This window comes from Pleurodeles waltl, chromosome 5 (genome assembly GCF_031143425.1).
Source record: "Pleurodeles waltl isolate 20211129_DDA chromosome 5, aPleWal1.hap1.20221129, whole genome shotgun sequence".
In the NCBI taxonomy this organism is placed as follows: Eukaryota; Metazoa; Chordata; class Amphibia; order Caudata; family Salamandridae; genus Pleurodeles; species Pleurodeles waltl.
In genome coordinates, this window is record NC_090444.1 from 774,519,500 (window position 1) to 774,532,625 (window position 13,126).

Below are 13,126 nucleotides of genomic sequence, written 5' to 3' on the forward strand. Positions count from 1 at the left end.
ATCTTTCTTGTAGGCTGATCTTGGATGATGATTAGTGAACTGTTGATTTGATTTTGGGACTCATTGGATTTGTAGCTGCAGTGTCATTTTGTTACTGGAATACTGATATTTGCGGGCAATGGAGAAAATATGTGGGTTAAAGAGACTGCATAATCCTCGTCTCCTTTTTGGAATTGAGCCTTTCCTTCACAACAGTTACAAAATATTGCATTCATCTTCAAACCTACAAAGAATGGTAAATAATGACAAGTGAGTGCCCACCCAACAGAAAATCAAATTCAGGAGTGGGACTGTAAGAATTCTGGACAAAGCGTCAGTTTTTTATGGGCAAAAATTCTGCTCAAGAGACCACTTTCACCCCCCCCCCCACCTCCCAACTATTCAAGTAAATAAGCTTCTAATTGAACTCCCACTTTATTTTTGGTTCAAAAAGTCTGGTAGCATCAAACTATACTTATATCAACAAGATACCAGGGGTGCTCACTCTAAAGGAAAAGACATTACAGGTCAAGGATGAACCTCTTATGTAGGAATCAGGCAGTCAGTGTGATGCCTACCTTATCAGACGGGTAGGGTAAGATGCCAGTTGTGACCACTAGGGGTCAACACCAGGCATTGGGGATGCACACCGGACATCCAAGCTCTCTCTCTCACACACACAAACCTGTTCGTATTTTAATTATGAAACAAGCATACATACAAACAAAAAAGCACAATCCTCCTCAGTTTTCCCACCCTGACCTTCTTGTACAAATTATTATTAGATATAGCTGTTATCTCCATAGACTTCCTTTATTTACTGTCTGCGACATGCTCTAAACCAGAACCCTCTTTCACCTTCTCCTAATTGGCCCCTTTTCTCACTGCCTGGTGTGGCAGCTAAGTCCTTCTCCCTCCCCGGTTCTCTCTTTCCTTGCTGTCCTCCTTTTTTCCAATCGTTTATTCTTGAAGTGTTTAACTCTTATTTATACTCCCAGCTTTAGTCATAATTTGTCTCCTGTTTTTTGTTTCAACATTTCCTCTTTCTTTTTTATTCTTCTTCTTGTTCTTCGCATCTTGCTAATTTTTAATGCCTCTTCTCTTCCATTCTCTTTTTCTCTCTCTCTCATGTTCCTTCCTCTCCCTCATGCATTTCTTTTGCTTTTATTTAATTTAATTACTTTCATAACCCAACTTGCTTCTTCTATTAACCCTCAGCATTAAGGTAATTCCCAAGTTTATGTAGGAAACTCTCACATACATTTTGAAGCACTGCACTCAGAGCTGACCAGTCAATAAAGGACACTTTAAATGTTCTTTATAGCTCAGACGTTCCCCTCCTCACCCCCGGGGTCCTTGATCAATTCTGCTTATGTTTCTAACTCATAGATAAGCATTCACAGTACTCTAATTTTTTGTAAGCATTGTTTCTGCTGTAGTCTTTGCATTTTGAGACAAACTTGCTTGCAGATTTCATCTAGTTTTACTCATGTGGGGATTTACTATCACTGGTTCGGCAGGCGAGGTGGGAGACTGTGGTCCAGTGATGCGAGTGGGCTGCTACACCACAATTATGAATGTTGTTCCTACCTATCTGAAGGCAGGAGGACAGGTTTTCCTTGCTTGCATGATGGCCCATGTCACGACTGCTACATCTCTGTTCTTTCACCAGCACAATGATGCAATATGAGGTCAGTGCAGCCAGTTCTGAAATGGTAACTGCCCTCGGATTCCCTCTACCTGCTGAATTCTCCATCGGCACCCGTACGATCTTGGCTGACAAGACACACCGGAGTATTGTGTATCCTTGGCAGACCAATCTTTCACATGTAAACTGGTACAAGCTCAAAGGATCCAATTCCCCGATATTGCACACATGAAAATTATAAGAGTTGGATTTTTGGGCGAGTGTCAAGAGACCAAGAACAGAAGCTCTTTGAATACAACAGTCATAAGCAGCAGAAATCAAGAGGTATACAAGGGATTTATTGGAATTAAGGGGAAGAAGACAGAAGAAGTAGCATGCAATATAGCTGTTGAGTCAATGTTTGTTCTGGAGTATATGCAGTAACGTCCTGCAGGCAATTATCAATGTGGCGGCTTGGAAAAACTATGCATCACAAAATCCCAGGCCCCCACACTTCTCACAACATTGAAAGAACAGCTTTTAAGAAAGCTGACAGGCTAGAGCCCTCAACTACCACACTTGGATTGTACAGCCCTGAAATAACGGACAAAGGAGTTAGAGGAGCAATTAAGGAAAATTGATTTCCACCTAAATTCACTGACCGTCTGTGAAAGTATTTGACAGGTATTCTATAAGGGACTGTTGCTGAGGTACAAGTAACTGTTGTTGAGCTAAACGAAAGGCAATCTTAAGCAGAATAACATCAAGTTGCCTGGTGTGCGGTTTCTGTTACAGCCTACTGAGTCAAAAGAAGCTTGCCCAATGATTGATAATTTCTTCAAATAAATCAAACAATATGAGTGTGTTTTGATTTTCATTCCAAACATGATTATCAGAAACACATTTTACACTAAAACACATCACAAGCTATAGACCTGCAAATGTATAGGGTTGTCAAGGAAATGGGAGTCCCAGATAGTAGTGGTAGCCGTGGTAAACTTTGTTTCTGTATATAGTCTAGATAATTTTTTTCCTGTTTTCAGAGTTAATAAAAAATACTCAAAGAACAATACATGGACCTGAACGGCTCCATCTTCTTTTAGAAAATGCTGACTGGTGGAAGGCCTCGTGCAAGATTCCTTTCACACCTTCATTAATCCTTATTCTTTTTCTAAGGTGATCTACAAATTACCATATAGGTTTTTCAGGAAAGTAAAAAACAAGTGAAGATGCCACTGACATTTTAAAAGCACTAGTCTAAACAAAATTGCCGTCGCTGTCTGTAATGTACTATAACAGCTAACCTTTTAGAAGTCTACTGAAAAAAAAAAAAACACTTTGGACAGGGAATATTCAATTTATGGTTTTTGATGCCACTAAGAAAAGGGAGAACCAACTTACCAACTATGAAGATAGTGTCTGGAGTTAAAAGAAACCAAACCATCCTCTAAGGAACACGTTTTATTAAGGCACTCAATGGTAATCCAAGGTACAGTCATCTACATTGAGCATCCCTTTCCCCACAATCAACACAGATGTTGTTCAGCTATAGATGGTACCTTTTGTTTTCAGCCCAGAGGCTGAAAATAGTTCTCCTTCCGGTCTCATTGCTGGAGGCTTGTTGTGGACAAGTTTCCACCATCCTGGTTCGCCAAATTCTTGAGCACCAGAGCGAAAGAACATAGGACTTCCCACAGAAAGGCAACCAGCGACAGTGCTCCACCACGTTGATGTTTTTTTCCTACATTGAACACAAAGTAATAACAATAAATAAACATAGCAGGGTTTCCATTGAGATTTAAAACATCCAATGGCAAAGTCAATAGGTCTTGCTTTTTGAACTTATTGGCACGATCAATGGCTTTTAGCCATGTTGCACAGCATCCTCAATGCTGTGCAGCATGAGCTAAAGTAACAAAAAAAAAAAGAAAGGACTGAACCTGCTGCCTACTACCTTCCTTCTATGTGCAGCACCCAAGTGGACACCTCAAGAATAAAGTGAGGTGTGGAGTGTTCTGTTTAGTTACCCATCATACTTGGATTGGTAACTAAAAAGGAAAAACAAGTAAAAGCAGATAGTATTTTTTTTTTTTTTAAGCGGGTGAGGGAGAAGCAGAGCTATTGGAAGCAATATGGAGGGCATGGGGGGAGCAACAGGCAAGACAACAACGTGGAGTGGGTGATGAAAGCACAAGGCAAAAAACAATGGGGAGAGTACAGGGCTGGGGAGGAGATCCAATGGACGAGAGAGGAGGGAGCAGGTGAGGGAAAGCAACATGCAGGGGCGGGTGGGAAAAAAGCAAAAGGCAAGAGCAACTTGGAGTGGGCAGTTGAGAAGCATATGGGCAAGAAAGCAACAGGAGTACACGAGGGCAAGCTCAACATGGAGGGGGACAGGGGAAGCACAACAAAGTGCAGCGAAGAGAATGGAAGATAAGTACATAAGGGAGACAGCTGGTAAACATGCACTCTCATTGAGTGCTTAACCAGAAAGACACAAATAGAGCTTGAATAGGGAGCAGTGAAAGCATTTAAGCCAGCCAATCAAAAGCGATGGTAAGAAAGCAATTTTCTATATGCGGAACTAACAAAAAATTGAGCAGCTGCAACACAAATGAGAAGCAGGCCAATTTGAGTGACAGGAAATCCAACCAATGGTGGAAAATAGGAAGGCTCCAAGCTCCTGTATGTTCTTGGTGAGCTCACATTATGCCTTGCAACAGAGAGCTCATGCAGCTGTCTTGTAGGCAAGACTTAAATATAGAGAAGGATGATCAAGGGATCTTGTACTTCAAAATAGTGAGAAGTAGTGCACTATGAAAGACTTGTGAAAACAATTACTAGAGTCAAAAGAAATGCTTTACCTGTACCACACAATGTATATGGAGGGGCAGCATTGAAAAGTTAAACTCTTTCCCCCAACAAGTGTGTGCTCACTTTAACAACACAAGACCCAAATCTCATAAATTAAAAGATATTATTAGAAAACTGTTAGAGTACATAAGTGTACAGAAAGCAGGTTTATGATCCCAAAGGAGCAGGGCCATCAAAAGTGCTCAGACCTAAGGGAAAAACTGTCCAATCATCCAATCTCTGCACCATCTCTGCTCCATTCACCCATGAACAAAAGCACTGAGAAATTATAGGCATAGTCTATTAATATGGAGTGGGTCTTAAATTAAAACATTTCTTTCAAGGAGGGAAGATGCCTTGTAATTGTTTCAAAGAATTGGATTAAATAGCTCTCTACCAATACCTCTTCATAATCCTCAAAGTATTCTACCATCTTCTTCTATTTGCTTAACCTTAAGAGCAATGGCCAAGATTAGCATCTTATCCCTGATGCCATTAATGTTGGCAGTTCTTCTGTGTTCTTCCGGTCTTCTGTGTTCTTCTTCTCTGTTCTTCTCGGTGCTTCTGTGTTCTTCTCGGTTCTTCTGTGTTCTTCTCTGTTCTTCTCGGTTCTTCTCTGTTCTTCTGCTCTTCCGATCTTCTGTGCTTCTGTCTTCTGTTCTTCTGTTCTTCTGTTCTTCTGTCTTCTGCTCTTCCGGTCTTCTGTTCTTCTGTCTTCTGTTCTTCTGTCTTCTGTTCTTCTGTCTTCTGTTCTTCTGTCTTCTGTTCTCCTGTCTTCGGCTCTTCTACCTCCTCCGTCTTCTTCCCCCGAGCCTGCCCTCCTGCTCCTTCCTCATCCCCCTCCCTCACTCGCCTCCCCCTCTCTCACCCCTAGCTAACCCGTTCGCTATCTACCTCCCTCACTCCTCCTATCTTCCTATCTCTCTAGCTCCCTATCTCACTATCTAACTCCCCCACTCTCCACCTTCTCCTACCTACCTATCTGTCTATCTATCTATTTCCCTATCTATCGACTTCTCTATCTATTTTCTCTATCTATTTCTCTATCTCTCCCCCCCTCCCGCCACCCCCTCTACTACCTATCTCCCTATCCTCTCACTCTACCTCTCTCCCTCACCCACCTCTACAACCCCCCCTCCCCTATCTTCACAACCCTACTCCTATCTCTCTCCCTAATCTCCAAACCTCCTAACACTCACCCTCCTCCACCCTAAACCCCCTCCCCCAGCTCCTCTCACTCTACCTGTCCCCCCCCCTCCCTCGCGCTTTCCCGCCGCGACCTCCTGCACGCCCCCGCCCCCCAGCTCCCATTCGCCCCCAGCTGACCCCTCCCCCCCCCTCCTACCTCTTATGGCGGCCGCTGCGCGACAGTGGTAGCGACCCTTGACCCAAGGGTAGGTCGCTCCCCCTGCCGCTGCAGCTCCTCCAAGTTCCCGAGTTCCTGTGTTCCTGAGACCCACCTAACTGTAAGTACCCCCCTCCTCCCAGCCCCTCGCCCTGCCCCGCGCCACTCACCTTCTCTCCTGCTCCTGCTTCTTTTCCTCCTCTCTGTCTCTTCCTCCTCGCTCCCCCTCTGCAATCTTCTTCTGTGTTCTTCTGTTCTTCTCTTCTGTTCTTCTGTTCTTCCCTTCTGTTCTTCTGTGTTCTTCCGGTCTTCTGTGTTCTTCTTCTCTGTTCTTCTCGGTGCTTCTGTGTTCTTCTTCTCGGTTCTTCTGTGTTCTTCTCTGTTCTTCTCTTTTCTTCTCTTTTCTTCTCTTTTCTTCTCTTTTCTTCTCTGTTCTTCTGCTCTTCCGATCTTCTGTGCTTCTGTCTTCTGTTCTTCTGTTCTTCTGGTCTTCTGGTCTTCTGGTCTTCTGGTCTTCTGGTCTTCTGGTCTTCTGGTCTTCTGGTCTTCTGGTCTTCTGGTCTTCTGTCTTCTGGTCTTCTGTCTTCTGTCTTCTGTCTTCTGTTTTCTGTTCTCCTGTCTTCGGCTCTTCTACCTCCTCCGTCTTCTTCCCCCGAGCCTGCCCTCCTGCTCCTTCCTCATCCCCCTCCCTCACTCGCCTCCCCCTCTCTCACCCCTAGCTAACCCGTTCGCTATCTACCTCCCTCACTCCTCCTATCTTCCTATCTCTCTAGCTCCCTATCTCACTATCTAACTCCCCCACTCTCCACCTCCTCCTACCTACCTATCTGTCTATCTATCTATTTCCCTATCTATCGACTTCTCTATCTATTTTCTCTATCTATTTCTCTATCTCTCCCCCCCTCCCGCCACCCCCTCTACTACCTATCTCCCTATCCTCTCACTCTACCTCTCTCCCTCACCCACCTCTACAACCCCCCCTCCCCTATCTTCACAACCCTACTCCTATCTCTCTCCCTAATCTCCAAACCTCCTAACACTCACCCTCCTCCACCCTAAACCCCCTCCCCCAGCTCCTCTCACTCTACCTGTCCCCCCCCTCCCTCGCGCTTTCCCGCCGCGACCTCCTGCACGCCCCCGCCCCCCAGCTCCCATTCGCCCCCAGCTGACCCCTCCCCCCCCCTCCTACCTCTTATGGCGGCCGCTGCGCGACAGTGGTAGCGACCCTTGACCCAAGGGTAGGTCGCTCCCCCTGCCGCTGCAGCTCCTCCAAGTTCCCGAGTTCCTGTGTTCCTGAGACCCACCTAACTGTAAGTACCCCCCTCCTCCCAGCCCCTCGCCCTGCCCCGCGCCACTCACCTTCTCTCCTGCTCCTGCTTCTTTTCCTCCTCTCTGTCTCTTCCTCCTCGCTCCCCCTCTGCAATCTTCTTCTGTGTTCTTCTGTTCTTCTCTTCTGTTCTTCCCTTCTGTTCTTCTGTGTTCTTCCGGTCTTCTGTGTTCTTCTTCTCTGTTCTTCTCGGTGCTTCTGTGTTCTTCTTCTCGGTTCTTCTGTGTTCTTCTGTGTTCTTCTCTGTTCTTCTGCTCTTCCGATCTTCTGTGCTTCTGTTCTTCTGTTCTTCTGTCTTCTGCTCTTCCGGTCTTCTGTTCTTCTGTTCTTCTGTCTTCTGTTCTTCTGTCTTCTGTTCTTCTGTCTTCTGTTCTTCTGTCTTCTGTTCTCCTGTCTTCGGCTCTTCTACCTCCTCCGTCTTCTTCCCCCGAGCCTGCCCTCCTGCTCCTTCCTCATCCCCCTCCCTCACTCGCCTCCCCCTCTCTCACCCCTAGCTAACCCGTTCGCTATCTACCTCCCTCACTCCTCCTATCTTCCTATCTCTCTAGCTCCCTATCTCACTATCTAACTCCCCCACTCTCCACCTCCTCCTACCTACCTATCTGTCTATCTATCTATTTCCCTATCTATCGACTTCTCTATCTATTTTCTCTATCTATTTCTCCATCTCTCCCCCCCTCCCGCCACCCCCCTCTACTACCTATCTCCCTATCCTCTCACTCTACCTCTCTCCCTCACCCAACTCTACAACCCCCCCTCCCCTATCTTCACAACCCTACTCCTATCTCTCTCCCTAATCTCCAAACCTCCTAACACTCACCCTCCTCCACCCTAAACCCCCTCCCCCAGCTCCTCTCACTCTACCTGTCCCCCCCCCTCCCTCGCGCTTTCCCGCCGCGACCTCCTGCACGCCCCCGCCCCCCAGCTCCCATTCGCCCCCAGCTGACCCCTCCCCCCCCCCTCCTACCTCTTATGGCGGCCGCTGCACGACTGCGCAGCGGGTGCGCGCAGCGGGCACGCCGCTGGCGCGCCGGAGGCGCGCCAGAGACAAGCCCGTCTGCGCCCGTCCGCGCCTGGCCCGCGCCCAGCGCCACGACCCCTGGTCCCCAGCTCCCCCAAGCCCCGCTGATCCGCTACGACCCCACCACCCTCCACGCCCTCAACCCAGGGCGCTCCAAAACCTGCTTCCTAGCTCACCCCAAACGCACCCATGGACCCTTCGCCTGCAACTCCTGCAAACGCATCTTCCACCACGCAACTACCACGACCACAAGCCCACGCGCCATCAACCACCTCAAGTGCATCCTGATCAACGCTCGTTCCGTCCACAAGCACGCCGTTGAACTTTGGGACCTCCTGGACTCCACAGCCCCGGACGTCGCCTTCATCACGGAGACATGGATGAACGCCTCCTCTGCTCCAGACATCGCTACCCGCCATCCCCGAAGGCTACAAGATCTCCAGAAAAGACCGCACCAACCAAGTAGGAGGAGGTGTCGCCATCATCTTCAAAGACTCCATCAGCGTCACCACCTCCACCGAAGACCCCCCCCTCGCCGCTGAACACCTGCATTTTCAGATTCGCACCGACCCAAGGACCACCCTCAGAGGATCCCTCGTCTACCGTCCTCCCGGACCTCGCGCCTCTTTCAGCGACGCCATCGCCGACTTCATCTCCCCGCACGCTCTCGCCTCACCGGACTACATCCTCCTAGGCGACCTCAACTTCCATCTGGAACAAAACAACGACCCCAACACCACCACCCTGCTCGACAACCTCGACAACCTCGGCCTCAAACAACTGGTGAACACCGCCACCCACATCGCCGGACACACGCTCGACCCTATCTTCTCCGCCAGCAAACACGTCTTCTTCAGCCACACCTCTGCCCTACACTGGACCGACCACAGCTGCGTCCACTTCACATTCCTACGCGAGACCTCCCACCTCCGCACTCAACCCATCCCTCATCGACAGTGGAACAAGATCCCTGAAGAGCAACTCTTCTCCGCTCTCGCCGCCAACCAACCCACCCTCACCACCGACCCCAACGACGCAGCTCTCAACCTCACAAACTGGATCTCCAACTGCGCTGACAACCTTGCTCCCCTCAAACGCACGCATCGACAGACCAACACCAAAAAACCTCTCTGGTTCTCTGACACCCTCAAAGAATCAAAGAAAACTTGTCGTGCCCTTGAGAAGGCCTGGCGCAAGGACCACACCACTGACAACATGACCGCCCTCAAGAACGCTACACGCGAACACCACCACCTGATCCGCACTGCCAAAAGGAACTTTTTCACCGACAGACTAGACAAAAACAGCCACAACAGCAGAGAACTCTTCAGCATCGTCAAAGAGTTCTCCAACCCCAGCGCCAGCGCCAACGCCGTCACGCCCTCACAGGATTTGTGCGAATCCCTCGCCACTTTCTTCCATCGCAAGATCAGCGACCTCCACGACAGCTTCGGACACCAGACCCAACCATACACCACTGAACCCGCTTCCCCGGACATCACCCTCAACAACTGGACCCACATCAACACGGAAGAAACCAAATCCATCATGAACTCTATCCACTCCGGCGCCCCTTCGGACCCCTGCCCCCACTTCATCTTTAACAAAGCCGACGACATCATCGCCCCGCACCTCCAGACCGTCATCAACTCTTCTTTTTCTTCTGCTACCTTCCCCGAATGCTGGAAGCACGCTGAAGTCAACGCCCTACTAAAGAAACCTACGGCTGACCCAAGCGACCTGAAAAACTTCCGCCCCATCTCTCTTCTACCTTTCCCAGCCAAGGTAATAGAAAAGACCATCAACAAACAGCTGACCACCTTCCTGGAAGACAACAACCTGCTCGACCCTTCACAAACCGGATTCCGAACCAACCACAGCACGGAAACCGCCCTCATCTCAGTCACAGACGACATCAGAACCCTGATGGACAACGGTGAAACAGTCGCCCTCATTCTCCTCGACCTCTCGGCTGCCTTTGACACCGTCTGTCACCGCACCCTAATCACCCGCCTACGCTCCACCGGGATCCAAGGCCAGGCCCTGGACTGGATCGCCTCCTTCCTCGCTAACCGCTCCCAAAGAGTTTACCTCCCTCCGTTTCGCTCAGAACCCACCAAGATCATCTGCGGCGTACCTCAAGGCTCATCGCTCAGCCCGACACTCTTCAATGTCTACATGAGCCCCCTCGCCGACATCGTACGCAAGCACGACATCATCATCACCTCCTACGCCGACGACACCCAACTTGTACTTTCCCTCACCAAGGACCCCGCCAGCGCCAAGACCAACCTACAAGAGGGTATGAAGGACGTCGCAGATTGGATGAGGCTCAGCCGCCTAAAGCTGAACTCTGAAAAAACGGAAGTCCTCATCCTCGGCAACACCCCGTCCGCCTGGGACGACTCCTGGTGGCCCACGGCCCTCGGCACCGCACCGACCCCCGCAGACCACGCCCGCAACCTCGGCTTCATCTTGGACCCTCTTCTCACCATGACCAAGCAAGTCAACGCCGTGTCCTCCGCCTGCTTCCTCACTCTCCGCATGCTCCGTAAGATCTTCCGCTGGATCCCCGCCGACACCAGAAAAACCGTGACCCACGCCCTCGTCACGAGCCGCCTGGACTACGGCAACACCCTCTACGCCGGGACCACAGCCAAACTCCAGAACCGCCTGCAACGCATCCAAAACGCCTCGGCCCGCCTCATCCTCGACGTACCCCGCAACAGCCACATCTCCGCACACCTGAGACACCTGCATTGGCTCCCAGTCAGCAAAAGGATCACCTTCCGTCTTCTCACCCACGCACACAAAGCCCTCCACAACAAGGGACCGGAATACCTCAACAGACGCCTCAGCTTCTACGTCCCCACCCGCCCCCTCCGCTCCGCTGGCCTCGCACTTGCTGCCGTCCCTCGCACCCGCCGCTCCACGGCGGGTGGGAGATCTTTCTCCTTCCTGGCGGCCAAGACCTGGAACTCCCTCCCCACCAGCCTCAGGACCACCCAGGACCACTCCGCTTTCCGGAGACTCCTAAAGACTTGGCTGTTCGAGCAGCGATAACCCCCCCTTTCCCCCCTAGCGCCTTGAGACCCGCACGGGTGAGTAGCGCGCTTTATAAATGTTAATGATTTGATTTGATTTGAATGATGGAGATGAAAATAGTGTTTCCTGCACGGGCATTTAGACTTGCAACCAATCCGCTAGCAGGTCAAGGGGCTAGTCATGCATGCAATTTCGACCTGCCAGGCAGACTTTCACTAGAACAGGGTTCCCAAGCTGTGGTCCGGGGACCCCTGGGGGGGTCATGACTGCTTAGAAAAGATAAATAATATTAACAGATCAGGTCCCCAGATTTAAGTAATGACTCAGTGGGAGGGGCCCGGATTCCAATAAAGATTCAGTGGGGGTCCCCAGGCTCCAGTAATGATAAAGTGGAGGGCCACAGAAGTCAAAAGGTTGGGAACCACTGCACTAGAGCTATTCTACCCTCTTTGTTTGTTTTGCTCCCTTCTGATTGGAATTTCAAGGATGAGTGAAAGAACAGAGCTACTCCATTATGTATAGTGGAAGCCGATGACTTTTACAGGGTATGCTTTGTGGCGTAGCCTATGGTCCTTGTTCCTTCTAATTAACGTGCCCTGTAGCACCATCACATCATGTCAAGTAAATATTTCCACAACTTTTGGCGCCTAGTTGGCGAGTTGAGCCTTTTGATATTCCACGTGTGGATACCACCATGACAACTTTAGAGGACTGATCTCTATTGACATTCCCCAGAGGTCTTGCAGGCGGTGCCCCCCTCCCTCTACCCATCTGAAGTCAAATTTACTCTACCCCACCCCCCTTCCCTTCCTCTCTCTCCCCCATGCACCGAAAGAAAGCAGTAGAGAAAACCATTTAACAAAAATTAGAAAGATATGATTTCTACAAATTGTAAAATATACTTTTGTAAAAAAAATAAAAAAAAATCCAGCTAGGCGCGTAGGTCAGATCCTGCAAGTGGGCATGTTCTTAACAAATCAACCTGACCTTGCTGATAGGGAGGAATGCTACTGTGATATCCCCCTCCAAAACATTTTTGCCATTTACTACGCCTGAAACCCCCCTAACCTTACTTGCTCAAACCCTGCTTGTTGGCCAGAAGTTGCTACCAGACTGCAGCGTCCCTCATGGTTCATGTGGTGGTGCTCCAACTATGTTGAACAGTGATTGTCACTGATTTATCGCTTTCTCTGGTTTCTTGTTGTGTGAGCCATCACTAGGACTCAAAGGTGGCAGTGGCAATTATAGACGGCTCCTCAACTGCTCTTTCGAGTCTCTGGCTCTCCGGCACTGAAATTCCCAATAGGGACGCTGCGTTGGCTAAGTCTGTGTATTGGTGGGTTTTATTCTGATAATCAAACACTAGTCCAAGTGGGATAATCCACCTATACTTGATGCATTCATGTTGTAGTTTATCCCTGACTGGATGAACCTGTAGTCGACAGACCAGGGTCATTGGCGCAATGGCCTGAAATAGGGAGCCCGTGGCACCCTGGAAAGACACTTCCTTTGTTTTCCTGGCTGCCTGCAGGATAGCATCTCTAACTTTGAAAGAGTGGAGTTTCGGCAACACCTCTCAGGGTCACTTCTCTGTGTTCAGTTTGAATTTAATTTGCTCATTTTCCATTATTTCAGAGAAGAGCCCAATTATAAAATCTTCCAAATCCGGACCCTCAACTCCTTTCTCTAGTTTGCAAATCCAAATATTATCTCTCCTTGATCTATTTTCTAAATCTTCGCATTTCATTATGGAAGTTTGTAGTTGTGCAGAGAGTTTGAATACTCAATTTCTTCAATCTTTTTACATTTACAACATTTTAGCGCCAAGCTCCAAAGTTCTGGTGCCCACCAAGTCTACTTCTTGCTGCAAGGAGGCTAGCTTGTTCTTAATGTCCTATTTAAGGGTATCCAGGGAGGTGTTCAGATCTG

The 13,126-nt window shown here is 49.1% G+C and overlaps 1 protein-coding gene across 4 annotated transcripts in view; it reads right to left on the bottom strand.

Moving 5' to 3' along the window:
• Window positions 1-13,126, bottom strand: part of KAT14 (lysine acetyltransferase 14) — a 395,910-nt gene that overhangs the window by 272,919 nt on the left and 109,865 nt on the right. For all 4 annotated transcript variants that reach the window (XM_069234742.1, XM_069234740.1, XM_069234741.1 and 1 more), the window contains exon 4: window positions 3,166-3,347. In XM_069234742.1, the coding sequence (XP_069090843.1) occupies window positions 3,166-3,347 (182 nt within the window). The remainder of the gene's footprint in view (window positions 1-3,165; window positions 3,348-13,126) is intronic.